Source organism: Colobus angolensis, unplaced genomic scaffold (assembly GCF_000951035.1).
Source record: "Colobus angolensis palliatus isolate OR3802 unplaced genomic scaffold, Cang.pa_1.0 Scaffold376, whole genome shotgun sequence".
Classification (NCBI taxonomy): Eukaryota; Metazoa; Chordata; class Mammalia; order Primates; family Cercopithecidae; genus Colobus; species Colobus angolensis.
The window spans coordinates 1,243,774-1,262,571 of record NW_012117110.1 but is presented as its reverse complement, the minus strand read 5'-3'; the positions used below and the strand labels follow the sequence as shown (position 1 = coordinate 1,262,571).

Sequence of the window (18,798 nt, the reverse complement as noted above, 5' to 3'; positions counted from 1 at the left end):
CTCTGTTCCAAAATGGTGTTTACAGCCAGGCGTGGTGGCTCACGCCTGTAATCCCAGCACTCTGAGAGGCCAAGGCGGCTGAGGTCAGTTCGAGACCAGCCTGGCCAACATAGTGAAGCCCCGTCCCTACTAAAAATACAAAAGTTAGCTGGGCATGGTGGTGGGCACCTGTAATCCCAGCTACTCTGGAGGCTGAGGCTGCAGAATTGCTTGAATCCAGGAGGTGGAGGATGCAGTGAGCCGAGATCACACCACTGCCCTCCAGCACGGCAACAGAGTGAGACTCCATCTCAAAAAACAAACAAAAAATCAAAATGCTGTTTATATTCACTTTTAGAAGAAAAATGCAAATGACAAAAAAGGGTTACATATATATATTTATTTTTAAAAATTCCAGGGGATGTCCCAAAGTTAGTAAACAGTTCTGTTTCTTGTCCTTTCTATGGCTGATGCAGTTTCAATTGTTCAGTTCAAAAGAAAGGTCATTTGAAAGGTCTCCACCATCAAGAAACACTAACTCATCTCTGGCATATTTTTTAAGGCAGAAGTATTTTGTATAATGGTTACTACAGAGTGTTTACTGGTTAATTTTTAGTTAACCAGAACCACACATCCCATATATATTCCATTTAACTGAGGTTTATATCCGTAAGAGCATTACCACAGAAAAATTTCCCTTTAGCAATTTCAAGAGACCTCAGCCACCAATATACCTACCTTCTTGACAATATAAAGTGAAATATTGCTTTAGATGAAAAATTTTTATATATTATTTAGAAAAAATTAAATTGATACTTAAAAGAATTTTGATTTTTAATCACCTTCCACAACGATTTGATATACCTTAAACTCCACTTACATTTTTTATAAGAGAATCACTTTCAAGGGAAAAAATGAATCTTACTATATTTTTAAAATCTGCTTTATAAAAAAGCGTATAAATGTCAATTTGCCAGATATACTTCCTATCCCCAACACAGCTGTAACAGTGACTGATAGGGTCATGACCATGAAGCAAATTTTACTTCCTAGATAGAAATGTGTAGGTGGCAGAAAGTGTATTTTTCAGCAGGAGTGATTCTGTTGGATCTCTTTACAATATCAGAGCAGTTGTTAGAAATGTTAGTATTTTATTTGGTTTCTTGCTATGCAGGATTTTCACAATGTTGAAGTGATGTCTGTTCACCCAGTCATCATCACCGTCATCGTCTCAGTCTTGGGAACCATCAGTAGTGTCCCCCACACAGAGAGACAGGTATAGTGGTGCAGTTTAGTGACAGAGAATCCAGTCTTAGATCCTGTTTATATCACATTTTTGTGAATTTACACAAAATTCCATTTATAGCTTTAAAACTGTACTACGTAACACATTACTATTACAAAATATCCTTCTCTGTAAATGCACTGAAAATTTTCTTGGGCATTTTATTAGGCCTTTTTTTAGCATTATTACAAATGCTAACAACTAGATATTTCAAACCCCCAAATATAAAGTCATCTTCTTAATTTTCTGAAATTTAGTTAATACGAATTCTGTAGGAATACTGACCCATCTCTTTTCATCCAACCTTCAAAATAGTTAATTAAGCCTATTTGCCCATCTCACTTAACCTTCAAAATAGTTAAAAACAAACCCAAACTAGCTATATATAACAAGAATCTTTCAATTTCCAAACTACTGAAAGACCGTCAGCCAATCTATGAAATTATACAAGATGAAGCTGAAAAAGCTGTGCTTTTTTTTAAACTACTAAACCCAGTTCTTTTCTCCTAAAGTTGTAAGAAAATGGAAAATCTGTTTTTAAATCATGCAAAGATTTAAATAAACATTTTTCTATCTCCTCGAAGAAACTGTTTCTTATCTTACGATTATAAATATTCATAACACTCAAACTACTTTTTTGTGGCCATTTATGTTTTTGACACTAGATTGTATGGTACTATTTTGCCAAGATGTAGTATAATGCTAAATTATGTATAAAATATGATTTCTGGAATTTGTCCATCTTCTATTGAAGTGCCATTATTATTGCCTGGGGAACTAAAAAAGAAAAAAACAGTCTTGCTTGCAGCAGGTGTCTCATGGACTACTTTCTTCAATCCTTTCGTGCCATAGTGGGAATCTGGACCCTAAATGAGAACAAAAGGTTCCTTAGTAATTTTCATTTAATAAGCACTCAGTTTAATGTGGTGTTTTAATTAGATTAATGTTCTATTACATTACACTATCACTCCTATATAAAATTTTATGTCATTTAGAGAAAAATGATTAGATTAATGTTCTATTTCATTACACTATCAATCCTATATAAAATTTTATGATGTCATTTAGAGAAAAATGAAGTTTTTACCAAAAAAACTAATTAATGAATAAAAATACTGAATGTAGAGCCCAGCTATTACAGAATAGTGAAAAGATTTTTTTAAAATTACTTTTATTTTCTGCCAAACATTCAACTGCTTACTGAAACAAAGGGCTACTTCTTAGGAAGATCTATTTCCTTCAGAACAGAGCTGTGGGGAGAAGCACTTCTTTTCGGAAGACAGTGGAATATTTTAGGTACCAGCTTCTTTTCCCCGCTCTTTATAAATGGCTCAGCTGTCAGTGACTCCCAGCTTCTAAAACACACTTTCTGCAACATTCACGAGGAAACCATCTGGAACATCATGCATGATTCTTACTTTGAGTGTTGCACATGCTGTGTAGCACACATTGGGCAGGATCTCTATGGGTTCCTTGAACATGACCCTGAACGTGTTAGCCGTCCCATCACAACTAAAGCCGGTATCATTCTGTCCCAGAGTTTGTTTTTTCTCATATTCAATGATCTGTAATTTTTAAGAGACAAGTTACATTTAAGTTAAACCAAATGAAGCAAACTACAGAAAATAGTATGAAGCCCTTAGGCATCTGTGTGTGTGTGTGTGTGTGTGTGTGTGTGTGTGTGTGTGTGTGTGTGTTTTAAACAACCTCTCACTCTGTTGCCCGGTCTGGAGTGTAGTGGTGGTATCTCTGCTCACTGAAACCTCCACTTCCCAGGTTGAAGCAATTTTCGTGCCTCAGCCTCCTGAGTAGCTGGGATTACAGGTGTGCACCACCACACCTGGCTAATTTTTTTGTATTTTTAGTAGAGACAGGGTTTCACCATGTTGGCCAGTCTGGTCTCCAACTCCTGGTCTCAAGTGATCTGCCCACCTCAGCCTCCCAAAGTGCTAGAATTACAGTCTTGAGACACTGCACCCAGCCCTAATTTTTCATTTTTTTTGTGTGGTGATGGGATCATGTTCTGTTGCCCAAACGGTTTCTATTATTTCACTCATAGTATTTATACTTCATCTTTTTTTTTAATTATATTTTATGTTCTAGGGTGCATATGCACAACGTGCAGGTTTGTTACATATGAATACACATGCCATGTTGGTGTGCTGCACCCATTAACTCATCATTTACATTAGGTATATCTCCTAATGCTATCCCTCCCCCCTCCCCCACCCCATGACAGGCCCTGGGGTGTGATGTTCCCCTTCCTGTGTCCAAGTGTTCTCATTGTTCAATTCCCACCTATGAGTGAGAACATGCGGTGTTTGGTTTTCTGTTCTTGCCATAGTTTGCTGAGAATGATGGTTTCCAGCTGCATCCATATCCCTACAAAGGACATGAACTCATCATTTTTTATGGCTGCATAGTATTCCATGGTGTATATGTGCCTCTTAATCCAGTCTGCCATTGATGGACATCTGGGTTGGTTCCAAGTCTTTGCTATTGTGAATAGTGCCACAATAAACATATGTGTGCATGTATCTTTATAGCAGCATGATTTATAATGCTTTGGGTATATACCCAGTAATGGGATGGCTGGTACACTTCATCATTTTAATGTACCTATAATCCTGATGCCCTCCCTCAGTTTGTACACAAGGAGTCTGGTCTGGTGTCTTTTTTTTTTTTTTTTTTGAGATGGAGTCTCACTCTGTAGCCCAGGCTGGAAGGCAGTGGCGTGATCTTGGCTCACTGCAATGTCTGCCTCCCAGGTCCCGGTTCAAGCAATTCTCCTGTCTGAGCCTCCCAAGTAGCTGGGATTACAGGCATGCACCACCATGCCCAGCTAATTTTTTTGTATTTTTAGGAGAGACGGGGTTTCACCATGTTGGCCAGGCTGGTCTCAAACTCCTGACCTCGTGATCCACTCTCCTTGGCTTCCCAAAGTGCTGGGATTACAGGTGTGAGTCACTGCACCTGGCCGAGTCTGGTGACTTCTGTAATACATAATGTAAGAATGAGGTTCCACAATCAGCGGCTGACAGTGGGGAACTTGCACCTTCCTGGACCTGCCAATTATCCAGCTTGCTTAAGTGAGTTCATGGGGTCTATTGAATAGGATCTTAACAATACGTTAAAAAAGTATATAAAGTACAATGGGGAGTGATTGTGAAAATCTTTTATATCCTTCAGAGGTTTGCTAACGTCTTTCTGTACTTAAAAAACACAGAAACAAAATTTTCTAACCTATTAAAAAATCTTTCAAATAATTTCAGTGAGTTTAAAATTTATTTATTAAAATATTAATATAACTTTCTGGCTGGGCACAGTGGCTCACACCTGTAATCCCAGCACTTTGGGAAGCCTAGGTGGGCAGACACCTGAGGTCAGGGGTTCGAGATCAGCCTTGCCAACATGGTGAAACCCCATCTCTACTAAAACTACAAAAATCAGCTGGGTATGGTGGCGCGTGATTGTAATTCCAGCTACTTGGGAGGCTGAGGCACAGTAATAGCTTGAACTTCGGAGGCAGAGGTTGCAGTGTGCAGAGATCGTGCCATTGCATTCCAGCCTGGGTGATAGAGAGACTCTGTTTAAAAAAAAAAAATAGCCTTCTAATTGGTTTATAAGCACAACAAACTGACATGAATGATGTAAATTTAGCAGCTGAATTTCACAATAAACCTTAGTGTACAGCGTTGGAAAATAAGTAGAATGATTCTGTTGGCACAGCCAATAACGCAATTCTTCCTTTTGGAGGATGGTATCTTCTTTCTGAGGTAGTATGGTATCTTTTTTGACTGTCATCAAGCCAGATGTTTGAACTGTTGTATCACAAAATATAAAACCAGTATTTTGAAAACTAACAATGCACTTTGATCACAAAGTTAACCAAAGTTTTTATTATTAAAGATAATATATTAATAACATTTTAGAGATGGTGGGTTCTTCTGTTGATAAACAAAAATGTGAAACATTTGTCTACTTTCTCATATTTTTCATGTTTCAATTTATACATAAAATATACATACAGTATTGCATATATATAAGTTGGTAAGTAAAAATACAATATGGATGTGTTTTCAAAAATAATTTTACTAATCGGGGTATGCAGTCAAAAGTGTAAAGAACACTGGTTTATTAATAAGGAAAGGAAGGAGACAGGTATTTTAACTTTCCTCTAGATCAGGGAGTAGCGCCCTATCTGAAAGAACTGAGGTGGAGAAAGCCTAAAGAATGAAGCAGGGGCCTAATGCCTGTAATCCCAATGCCTTGGGAGGCCAAGGCAGGAAGATCACTTGGGCCCTGGAGTTCAAGACCACCCTGGGCAATATGGCGAGACAAACAAACAAACAAAAAAACAAAGAAAAATTAGTTGGGCGAGGTGGCACATGCCTGTGGTCCTAGCTACTTGGGAGGCTGAGGTGGGAGGATTTCTTGAGCCTGGGTGATTGAGGCTACAGTGAGCTATGATCGCACCACTGCTCTTCAGCCTGGGCGACAAAGTGAGACCCTGTCTCAAAAAAAAGTAACCAAGAATAAAGCAGGGTCTGCTCAGCCCCTCGGGAAGTCACAAGATGCTCATACCAGTTACAAGAAATTTAGTTTCAGTCCTAGAGTTGAAAGAGCCATGAAAAGGGCAGGAGGGTGTTTTAAGACTGCAGAGCAGGAAGTACTAATAGAAGGGATTCCTGGACAAAGAAGACCTTCTTATATGCTAATGCTTTTGTGAAGGACCCCAATTCTCTGCAACCAGACTTTTTAGATCAATTCTAAGACAGAACTCTCTATGCTTACAATGCTACTGAGAGGCCTTCCGATTCCTTTGACAATTATATTGAAATTTGGATTCTGTCAAAACAATATCTTATTGTAAAGTTACCTATTTGTTTTATTTTAAGATGATATATGGTGGGGGAGGAAACGGTACCTGTATATTCACTTGATAATCTGTAGGGCCATGAATAGATCCATATAAGCCAAATCCAACTATAGAGATCCTTCTATTAACTGTGAACCTGAGAGAAAGAAGCCAAAAATAAAATAACATAATTAATCCCATGTGTTCATATTCTGAAGGGTTATAAATTTTTTTAAGTGTAACCTGGAGGAAAACAAATTAGATATCCTTGGAAATGTCATCTGTTTGCTTACCAAAAAGCTTTCTAGAGTAGATTTGAACTTACACAGGAACCTAAAAATTGGTTTTGTAAAAGAATTTAACCTAAATATCCACTTTTGTTGTAATGACAATTTTAGTGCTATATGAGTCCAAATATTTGTACATCTTTTTCATGAACACAGACATATCAGCCATTAGGACTGAAGCCCAGCATCTCAAACTATAACAATTACCAATTCAATAAATACTTACTAAGGGCCTATCATATTTAGGTACTAGGCCTGGCACTGCGGAAGTAATGGTCAACAAGACAGTTTCTACCTGCATTGTGCTTACAGTCTAATGGAGGACACTGATAATACAAGAAATGAATAAATAAATAATTACAAATTGTAATAAGAGCTGTGAAGGGAGCAGGCTACTCTAATAGAATACTGGTGGCAAAAGGCTGGGACAGGACTCGAATGCAGTTTACTAACTAGAATAATTAGCAAGTCCAGTTTGATCATAATAGTTAAGAAATACTGACCCATCTTACTCCATTTTGTGAATGTATAAAAACTGATATTAAATACATATGGAACTGAGGCCCGGTGTGGTGGCTCACACTGCAATCCTGGCACTTTGGGAGACTGAGGCAGGTGGATCACCTGAGGTCAGCAGTTTGAGACCAGTCTGGCCAACATGGCAAAACCCTATCTCCACTAAAAATATAACAATTAGCCAGGCGTGGTAGCAGGCACCTGTAATCCCAGCTACTTGAGAGGCTGAGGCAGGAGAATCGTTTGAACGTGGGAGATGGAAGTTGCAGGTGACCCTGCACTCCATCCTGGGTGACACAGCGAGACTCCTTCTCAAATAATAATAATAATAATAATAATAAGGAACTAAAAGCCTGTAAAATCTGACATAATTATAATGTCTTACATTACAAAATAACATTGAGTAATTCTCAACATTTTCAGCAACAACCTCGATTATTAGTAATACTACTAGCACATCAATACCACTTCATGAGTACTTCCTAGTGTCCCAGGCACTGAACTTCAGTTCTTTACAGAATTATTTCCTTCAGTCATCATAACAGCCCTATAAGCTAGATAACAATACTATTTTAAACATCTGGTACAGTAAGATCACCTTAAACACTTACAAACAAGTAATTTTTTTTAAAGAGATGGAGTCTTGCTCTATTGCTGAGGCTGGAGTACAGTGGTACAATCATGGCTCACCACAGGCTTGAACTCCTGGGCTCAAGTGATCCCTCCACCTCAGCCTCCCAAGTAGCTGGGCTGCAGACACACACCACCATTCCTGGCTAAATTTTTTTTTTTTTACAGATGGAGTCTCATTAAGTTGCCCAGGCTGGTCTAGAACTGGTCTCAGATGATTCTCCCAACTCACTGTCCTGAGCTGCTGGGATTATATGCATGAGCTACCCACTCCTGGCTCTAATATATGTTATTTATAATTTTTATTATAAAAAAGCAGGCCAGGCACAGTGCCTCATGCCTGTAATCCCAGCACTTTGGGAGGTCGAGGCGGGTGGATCACCTGAGATCAGGAGTTCGAGACCAGCCCAGCCAACATGGTGCAGCCTCGTCTCTACTAAAAATACAAAATTAGCCAGGCGTGGTGGCACATGCCTGTAATCCCAGCTACTCGGGAGGCTGAAGCAGGAGAATTGCTTAGAACCCGGGAGGCGGAGGTTGCAGTGAGCCGAGATGGTGCCAGCCTGGGCGACAAAGCAAGACTCCGTCTCAAAAAAAAAAAAAAAAATAGGCCAGGCACAGTGGCTCATGCCTGTAATCCCAGCACTTTGGGAGGCTAGTGGGGATGGATCATGAGGTCAGGGACTTAAGACCATTCTGGCCAACATGGTGAAACCCTGTCTCTACTAAAAATAGAAAAATTAACTGAGTGTGGTGGTGTGTGCCGTAGTCCCAGCTACTCAAGAGGCTGAAGCAGGAGAATCGCTTGAACTGGGAGGCAGGGGCTGCAGTGAGCCAAGATCGCACCACTGCACTCCAGCCTGGGCAACAGAGAGAGACTCAGTCTCCCTGTCGTGGGGCAGGGGGAGGGGGGAGGGATAGCATTAGGATGCCTAATGTAAATGATGAGTTAATGGGTGCAGCATACCAACATGGCACATGTATACATATGTAACAAACCTGCACATTGTGCACATGTACCCTAGAACTTAAAGTATTAAAAATAAATAATAAACAAGTAATAATATATCCTGCTTAAAAAAACAGAAAATGCAGCTATTTAAGAGGAAAATTTAAAAGTATCCATAAATCCAGAGATTGCCCTTGCAAACCCTTTACATTTTTTAATCCTTTATATTTTTCAGTTACATTTCTATGAACATATATGTAATTTTAAAAATCATATCAGAATATATATATTTGTAACCTCTTTTTCATGTAAAATGATAAAAAAAAATACTACCAATTCACTATATTTAACTAATGCCTTGTTGGATAATCTAGGTTATTTGCAGTTTTTATTATATAATAATGGCATGATGAACAATCTTATAGCTAAATCATTTTATGAAGCCTTAATTATTTTCCTTGGAATAAATTCTTAGAAGTAGAATTGCTGATGAAAATAAAAGGCACATTCTTTAAAAAAATTTTATTTTTATTTCTTTATTTACACAGGGTCTTGCTCTGTCACTCAAACAGGAGAGCAGTGGTGCAATCATGGCTCACTGCAGCTTCAACCTCTTGGGCTCAGGCGACCCTCCTGCCTCAGCCTCCTGAATATCTGGGACCACAGGTGCATGCCACTACCTGCAGCTAACTTTAAAAAAATTATTATTTGTAGAGGCAGGATCTCAATATGTTGCCAAGGCTGATCTTGAACTCCTGGGCTCAAGGGATCCTCCTGCCTTGGCTTCCCAAAGTGTTTTGATTACAGGTGTGAGCCACCACACCCAGTCAAAAGACAGAGTCTTAAGGCTTTAGGTAAACATTGTCAAGTTGCTTTCTGGAAAGATAACATTTTATACCCCATAAGGTATAAGGATCATTTTACTCTCAGTCTTATCAACCAGGAGTATTTTTCATTTCCTTTTGCCTTTGAGAAACTGATAGTGACAAATTCCATTTATATTTTGATTATTATTGTTACTATTTGACACAGGATCTCACTTTGTCACCCAGTCTGGAGTGCGATGGCATGATGTCCGCTCATTGCAGCCTCAACCTCCCAGGTTCAAGCAATCATCCCACCTCAGCCCCCATAAGTAGCTGGGACTACAGGTACACGCTACCATACTCAGCTAATTTTTATATTTTTTTGTAGAGATGGGGTTTCGCCATGTTGCCCAGGCTGGTCTGGAACTCCTGAGGTCAACAGATCCACCCGCCTCAGCCTCCCAAGGTGCGTCAATTACAGGTGTGAGTCACCACACCCAGCCTATTTATTTGATTATTAATGAGATAAAACATTTGCTCATATGCTTACTGCCCACTGGATTTTCTGCCTAATGAAATACTGAACTCATGTTCTTTTCTCATTTTTCTCTACAGATGAGTTTGTCTTTTTAATGTAGATTCAAAAGATCATGTTATATATAGATGATATTTATGCTTTGTTGGTAATATCCACTATAAGTTTCCCATTTGTCACGTATCTTTTAACTTCATGGTGATTTTGTACTTAAAATTTTTGAATTATCTGTTTTCAAAATTATGATATATGCCAAGTTTAGAGAGGTCTACCTCATCCTCATAGTACATAAACATTTACCTGTTCCAGCACTTTCATGGTTTCAGTTTTAATGTTAAAATTTTAATTTACATGAATACGGGTATACGGGATCAGTAAGGATCTAACTTAATTTTCCCAGTGATTAATCTTTCACTCACCTTTATCATATTCTTTTTTGTTTTTGAGACAGGGTCTTGCTCTGTTGCCCGGGCTGGAGTGCAGTGGTGAGATCACAGCTCAGTGCAGCCTCAACCTCCCAGGCTTAAGCGATCCTCCTTCCTCAGCCTCTTAAGTAGCTGCGATTACAGATGCATGCACCATGCCTAATTTTTAAATTTTTTGGTAGAGATGGAGTTTCACCATGTTGCGCAGGCTGCTCTCAAACTCCTGGGCTCAAAAGTGAGTTCAGCCTTCCAAAGTGCTGGGATTACAGGCGTGAGCCAGTACACCTGGCCATATCATTTTCTAAATGTTCGTTTATGTTAGGTTAGTTTCTGACATCTATAGTCTGTGCCATACAACACTAATTTCCTATAGCTTTACAATACTTTGTCTTGTCATCTGTATTACTCTTATTAAAAGAGAAACATGTACTCTTCCAAATTAACTGCTAAGAATTTTGCCAGCCGGGTGCGGTTGCTCACACCTGTAATCCCAGTACTTGGAGAGGCTGAGGCAGCCAGATCACCTGATATCAGGAGTTCATGACCAGCCTGACCAACACGGTGAAACCTTGTCTCTATTAAAAATACAAAAATTAGACAGGCATGGTGGCAGGCGCCTATAATCCCACCTACTCAGGAGGCTGAGGCAGGGAGAATCACTTGAACTCGGGAGGTGGAGGTTGCAGTGAGCCCAGATCTCACCATTGCACTCCAGCCTGGGCAACAAAACAAGACTCCGTCACAGAAAAAAAAAAAAAAAAATTTTGCCAAGCCACTCTCCACTACCTAAAATAGTATGTGACTTCTGAAAGAAATTCTCTAACATACATAGGTTAACTTGGAAGACACTGTCCTTATTAAAGTCTGATTCTACTCAAACTTTTCCAGTTCTTCATAAAGCTAATGTACTTTATATTACTTACTGGGTTTAATCCTACTATTTAATATTATGTTACTGTTATGAATGGGATTATTCACAATACTATAGTAACATTCTATATATATATAGTGATATATAAAATCACTGTAATACAGTAACATACTGTAGTAGTAACATACTCAAAATATTATTTACTGATATTTACTCAATTGTAACTAAATTCTTTTATATAATAATTTTTTGTGGTAAAATATGTACCATTGTAACCATTTTTAAGTGTACAGCTCAATGGCACTAAATACATTCATATCATTGTACAACTGTCACCATTATTCATCTCTGTAACTGAATTTTGATGACATACAGGAACACCAATGGTTTTTAAATATGCTTTGTATAAGTGGCCACTATTCTCTTTTGTTGGTTCTAGTAGTTTTTTGGCTTGACACTAAGGTTATCTAGGTGGACCAGTTGTTTTCAAGACCAGTTCCACCCTCAAAGAGACATACTCGATTTCACAAAGGTTTAGGGGCACTACTGGCAAGGAGCCAGGGAAACTAGATTTCCTGAAATGCACAGAACAGTCTCCCATAACTCAATCAACTTTTAGGTGTCTTGCCAGAATTCATGTAGGTAAAAAATCTGTTTATAACTACAAGCCTTGAACCTCATTCCATTTTGTTTATAAACCAGATTTTTTAGTGCATTTTTTTGTTTTTGAGACGGAGTTTCGCTCTTGTTGCCCAGGCTGGAGTGCAATGGTGCAATCTTGGCTAACCGCAACCTCCACCACCCAGGTTCAAGCGATTCTCCTGCCTCAGCCTCCCGAGTAGCTGGGATTACAGGCATGCGCCACCACGCCTGGCTAATTTTGTATTTTTAGTAGAGACAGGGTTTCTCCATGTTGGTCAGGCTGGTCTCGAACTCCCGACCTCAGGTGATCTACCTGCCTTGGCCTCCCAAAGTGCTGGGATTACAGGCGTGAGCCACCGTGCCCAGTCTTTTAGTGCAATTTTAATATTCAGACTTTTACAAGAGGCGACTACCATATAAACAGAAGCAATATATAGTAAATTCTCATTATCTGCATAAGTTATATTTCTTAATATACAGAATTAGCAAATACTAAACCACTGCTCCCGGGGAAATATGCGCGCACGCGCGCGCACGTGTGTGTGTGTATCTATACAGATACATATATATACACACCTCACATAGATTATAATCTTAAATCCTAAAAACAACTCATCCAGGCAGGCGTGGTGGCTCATACCTGTAACCCCAGCACTTTGGGAGGCTGATGCTGGTGGATCACCTAAGGTCAGGAGTTCAAGACAAGCCTGGCCAACATGGTGAAACCCTGTCTCTACTAAAAATACAAAAGTAGCCATGTGTGGTGGCACATGCCTGTAATCCCAGCTACTTGGGAGCCTGAGGCAGGAGAATCACTTGAACCTGGAGGTGCAGTGAGCTCAGATCGCTCCAGCCTGGACAACAAGAGTGAAACTCCATCTCAAAACAAACCAATAAACACCTTGTACTAGTATATTCTATTTTCTTTATTCCACAAAAGAGAAAACAGAATTTGGAAGTGTTAAGTGACTTGTCTGAGGCTGCCCCACTAAGAGGTGCCAGAGCTGGGATTCAAGCCCCATTCAACCTGCACAAGAGCCAGAGTTTCCTGCACTCCACTGCACTGTCCCTCCCCGTCTCCACCTCTGTAGGAGAGCTGAAACAGGAAAGTAGAGCCTTGCCTTGTTCAGCCGCAGCTGGAAACATGCTGGTCTGGCAACTAAAGCCTTTGCTGAAAATGACTAAGAAAGTGCCCAGAGTATTGACTTTACAGGTTACAGATAAATTTCAGCCAGTAGGCAGGTTCAGAAATAGACACCATGAGTAGGATCAACTATATATACTCTTTTACTTGGAACCTTTAAAGAAAACATAAGTGGCAGCAATGCTGCTCATGGTATTTAAGACATAACACACGGGTACTGTGCAGCTGAAACTGTCTCATCATGGTGATACATACATGTACAGCAACTGACTACTTCAGTTTGCCTTCTAGTGTTGTCCTGCCCAAAGTCTATGTATTGAACTACATATTTTACTATAAGTTACATTTATTTCCCCTTTATATTATAACTAGATCACTCATCAATTACAAAATGTATAAAGCATATTATCTATGAATTTTATTTCAGGTTAGTAAAGTGGGAATTACGAAATATTTATTAAAAAAAGAGAGAACTGGGTTTGATATAGTTGTGAACTACTAATGTACATAATGCCATTAGCAAATAATCAATCAGAATTATAATAACACTGCTGAAAACAGCAAGGACAGTAGGCATCTCTGTCTTGAGGTTTCAATAGTTTATCATGGCAAACAAGTATACTTCTAGGCCTAATCTAGTAAGAATTATATCTGGAATGAAGGTGAAATTTTATCAAAAACCTTTCTGACATCAACTGAAATCAAATTGTTTTTCTTCTTTGATCTGTTGTGAGAATTATACTAATACATTTCCTAACACTGAGCCATTCTTTCAATCTCCAAATAAACTCTGTTTGGGTCATACAGTGTTCTTCTCCTAAGGTACAGATTCATTATCCTAATGTTTTACACAAACTTTCTTCTTTATATTGAGATTGATCTAGTTTTTTTTGTCTTGTCTGATTCCTATATAAGGGTTATGCTTCCTTCAATAATTAACCAAGTAGTATTTTATTCTTTTAATGCTCAAGGAAACTAACTGTTCCCTGAGGATTTGACAAAACTCACCTGTAAAAATCACCTTGTGAAGGGACAGTTCTTTGATAACTTTTAATTCCTTCCATGGTAATTGGTCTATTCAGGCTTTCTTCTTCAGTCAATTTTGATAATTTATATTTGCCTATAAAATGATCCATTCCATCAACATGTTCAATTTATTAGCACAGAATAAACCCAGAATTAAAATAAAAATGTCAGCATATAATTATATTCCCGTTTTTACTTCTAAATGTGAATGTTTATTACCTTTGCCAGAGGTTTATTTATTTTATTGGTCTTTTAAAGGAACCAGCTTATGGATTTATCAATTCTACTATTTCTAATTCATTAATTTCTGCATTTATCTATTTACTTTCTCTTTTCTTATAGTTCTTTTGCTATTTGTTTTCTAGCTACTTGGGCTGAATGCTTAAATCATTTATTTCTACTCTATTTACTATAAGTAGTTAATTATTATTTTTTATTTGTGTGCAGCTTTGGCCTCATCCCATAAGTTTTTACATATAGTTATTGTGAATTATTATTCAATAGCCTACAAGTACATTTTTAATTTCCATGTTAACTCAAGATTTATAATAGTCCCCCATCCAACCAGATTTCTCTTTTTTAACCAACTTGTTAATTTCTAGTTTTATACTGAAGTGCTATTCAATAAATGAAAATCCCAAAGTCACGTTTTGTGAAAACCGGCACTGATTCTATTTTGACACTTGACCTAAAGAAACACAATACAGCAAAGACAATTTCTTCAACAGGATTATATGCATGCATTTTTCAAGATTCTTGATTTTTTTCTCAAAGCTTTTATAAATGTATACTGAGATATTTTCCCTGCAACATCCATGCAAAGAAAAAACTCACACTAAACATAGTAAGGTTGCATTTATTAATTGTAGCCCTAAGTCTGTAAAAATAATGTTTGATCAATTAAGGTCTAGAGCTCAGCTCACTGGGCAGTGGTGATCCAAACAAAAATCACATAACAGCCAGATGTGGTGGCTCACCCCTGTAATCCCAGCACTTTGGAAGGCTGAGGCAGGTGAATCACTTGAGGTCAGTAGGTCAAGACCAGCCTGGACAACATGGTGAAACCCTGTCTCTACTAAAAATACAAAAATATTAGCTGGGCATGGTGGTGCATGCCTTACAGGTTACTTGGGAGACTGAGGTGGGAGGATCGCTTGAACCCAGGAGGTGGAGGTTACAGTGAGAGAGATCGCACCACTGCACTCCAGCGTGAGTGACAGAGCGGCTCCATCTCGGGAGGAAAAAAAAATCACGTAACAGAAGGTCCAACCCAATCCTTTCTTACTCTATTTTTTTCTTAAGAAGTCACCCTCACTCATAAATCAGTGAGGAGGGCAGGATGCCTCAGTGACTTCTTGACTCCTGTATTAACTTAACTTAAAAGTGTATTAAACAAAGTATAAAATGAAATGTTGGTTAATTATCTCCCATAATATATAAAAAAGGCCAAATGGTAACTGCTACCCCCACTCTACCCCCGTATCCCCAATATAACAGATACCTGATTCGATCACTCGTCCCACTGTAACCCCAGCGGCTTTCTACTTGCTGGAATCTATTGATGCAGCATTCCTTTCCTCTGAGGCAGCACCTTGGTCGGTCAATGTATTCAACTCGGGGTTTAGGGTTGACAGTAAAATGAAGAAAGAGGTTTACCACTTCACGATCTGACAAAATTCCAGATTGAGCAGGACCTGTGGAAATAAAAACATAAACCTAAAAAAAGCAATTTGATTTCAATTCTTAACTTTGGAATACTCCACTTAAAGTAAATTCAAATCTAGAGAATGTAACATAAAAATAGGGAAAAAAAATTTTAGCATATATAATCTTTGCATATATTTTAAAGTTTTGATAAATCCATTTGAGGTTAAACACATTAATTAAAATGTTAAAAGCATTAATTAGTCAAAACTTAGATCCAGGAATAAATGCTGTTCCTTATGGATGCCAGGAATCCTCCTTTCTCACCTTATATAAAAATCAACTCGAGATGAATCAAAGACTTAAATCTAAGAAACCATAAAAATTCTAGAAGATAGCATCTAGAAAACTCTTCAAGACATTGGCTTAGGTAAATAATTCATGACTAAGAACCCAAAAGCAAATGCAACAAAAACAAAAATAAATGAATGGAACCTAATTAAACTAAAAAGCTTTTGCACAGCAGAAGAAATAATCAGCAGAGCAAACACACGACCCACAGAGTGGGAGAAAATATTTGCAAACTATGCATCCAACAAAGGACTAATACCCAGAATCTACAACTCAAAACAAATCAGCAAGAAGAAAAAAACAAATAATCCCAGGACAAAGTGTGCAAAGGACAGGAAGAGACAATTCTCAAAAGAACATATATAAGTGGCCAACAAACATACGAAAAAATGCTCACGCTCATCACTAATTATCATGGAAAGGCAAATTAAAACCGCAATAAGGTATCACCTTACTCCTGCAAGAATGGCCATAATTAGAAGAAGAAAAAAAAAGATGCTTGCATGGATGTGGTGAAAAGGGAACTCTCTTACACTGCTGGTGGTAATGTGAACTAGTACAATCACTAAGGAAAACAGTATGGAGATTCCTTAAAGAACTAAAAAGGGCCAGGCATGGTGGCTCATGCCTGTAATCCCAGCACTTTGGGAGGCTGAGGTGGGCAGATCACAAGGTCAGGAGTTTGAAACCAGCCTGACCAACATGGTGAAACCCTATCTGTAAAAAGAAAATACAAAAATTAGCTGGGTGCAGTGATGTGCGCCTGTAGTCCCAGCTACTTGGGAGGCTGAGGCAGGAGAATCGCTTGAACCTGGAGGCAGAAGTTGCAGTGAGCCACGATCGCACCACTGCACTCCAGCCTGGGCAACAGAGCGAGACTCTGTCTCAAAAAAAAAGAACTAAAATTAGAACTACCATTTGATCCAGCAATTCCACTACTGGATATCTACCCAAAGGAAAGTAAGTCATTACATGAAAAAGATACTTGCACATACATGTTTATAGCAGCACTACTGGCAACTGCAAAAATATGTAGCCAAGCTAAATGCCCATCAACCAATGACTGGATGAAGAAAATGTGGTATATATACATCACAGAATACTACTCAGCCATAAAACAGAATGAAACAAAGGCCTTTGCAGCAACTTGGATGCACTTGGAGGCCATTATTCTAAGTGAAGTAACTCAGGAATGGAAAACCAAATATCATATGGTCTTACTTATAAGTGGGAGCTAAGAAGCTATGAGGAGGCAAAGGCATAAGAATGATACAATGAACTTTGGGGACTTGGGGGAAATGGTGGAAGGCAGGTGAGTGATAAAAGCCTACATGTTGGGTACCATTCCTAATCATGGTGAAACCCCGTCTCTACTAACAATACAAAATTTAGCCGAGCATGGTGGTGGGTGCCTGTAATCCTAGCTACTCGGGAGGCTGAGGCAGGAGAATCACTTGAACCTGGCAGGTGGAGGTTGCACTGAGATGAAATTGTGCCACTGCACTCTAGGCTGGGTAGTGACAGAGTCTTACTCTGTCTCCAAAAAAAAAAAGAAAAGAAAAAAAAAGGAATAGAATAGCATTCAAATGAAAGATGGAGCTTTCTACTCAGAAAAATATCCTTCAAAAATGAAGGCAAGCTGGGCTCAGCGGTGTGCCCCTCTAGTCTCAGCTACTCAGGAGGCTGGGGTGGGAGGATTGTTTGAGGCCAGAAATTTGAGGCTGTGAATAGCCACTGAACTCCAGCCAGGGCAACATAGCAGGGCCTCATCGCTTTAAAAAAAAAAAAAAAAAGGTAAGATAAAGCTGTTTTTAGACAAAAGACAAAAAAGAGTTGAGAGAATCTGGTTAGTACCCTGCCTGTTCTAAAATAAATACTGAAGGGAATTTTTCAAGCTAACAGAAATGTTTCCAGATAGAAGCACACATCTGGTCATACAGAAAAAAATGAAGATAACTGAAAGGGCAAATATATAGGCAAATCAAAATGATTATTGACTTTAATGTTTTGTGGGCTTTATAACATATGAAAAATTAAAATACATGAAATAGTAGCACCAAAGGCTAGAGAAGGTTAAATATAGCAAAAGTATCAATAATGCCTTTATTATAGTATAGAAAATTTTAATTAAAAAATTTTAATTTAATTTATTTATTTGGAGACAGGGTCTCACTGTCACCCAGGTATGGAGAGCAGTGGTGTGATCATGGCTAACTGCAGCCTTGAACTCCTGGGCTCAAGTGATCCCCAGCTCAGTAGCCCAGGTAGCTGCGACTACAGGTGTGTGCCACCACTCCAGGCAAATTTTTAAATTTTTTTTTGTAAAGACAGGGTTTCCCCATTTTGCCGAGGCTGGCCTTGAATTCGACTCAAACAATCCACCCCCCTCAGCCTCCCAAAGTGCTGGGACTAAAGGCATGAGCCATTGTGCCCCACCTAAAAATTTTAATTTTTAAGATTTAATTTAAAAAAGAAAGAAAGTTTAAAGTTTAATAGACTATTAATCATACTAAGTCTAAAGTGAATCAAATATTCCAAATAAAAGGCAAAGTCATTCAGACTGAATTTTAAAAAAATGAAGCTTACAAGAGACATGGTCAAAATAACGTAAGGCTAAAAGTAAAAGGATGAGAAAGACATAGAATTTTAAAAACCTTGAGAAACTATACCAATATCAGACAAAGACTTTAAAACAAGAAGTTTAGGCCGGGCATGGTGGCTCATGCCAGAACTTTGGGAGGCCGAGGCAAGCTGATCACTTGATGCCAGGAGTTCGAGACTAGCCTGGCCAACATGGCAAAACCCCATCTCTACTAAAAATACAAAATTTAGCAGGGCATGGTAGTGCAC

At 38.6% G+C, this 18,798-nt stretch overlaps 1 protein-coding gene across 1 annotated transcript in view; it reads right to left on the bottom strand.

The window, feature by feature from the left end:
• Positions 1 to 365: 365 nt before the first annotated feature.
• The window catches only part of BTBD1 (BTB (POZ) domain containing 1), a 46,307-nt gene continuing 27,874 nt past the window's right edge, over positions 366 to 18,798 (bottom strand). The window contains exons 4-7 of the mRNA XM_011953867.1: positions 15,455 to 15,647; positions 6,192 to 6,279; positions 2,683 to 2,829; positions 366 to 2,130 (exon numbers count right to left, since the gene is read on the bottom strand). Of these exons, the coding sequence (XP_011809257.1) occupies positions 1,972 to 2,130; positions 2,683 to 2,829; positions 6,192 to 6,279; positions 15,455 to 15,647 (587 nt within the window). The 3' untranslated portion in view covers positions 366 to 1,971. The remainder of the gene's footprint in view (positions 2,131 to 2,682; positions 2,830 to 6,191; positions 6,280 to 15,454; positions 15,648 to 18,798) is intronic.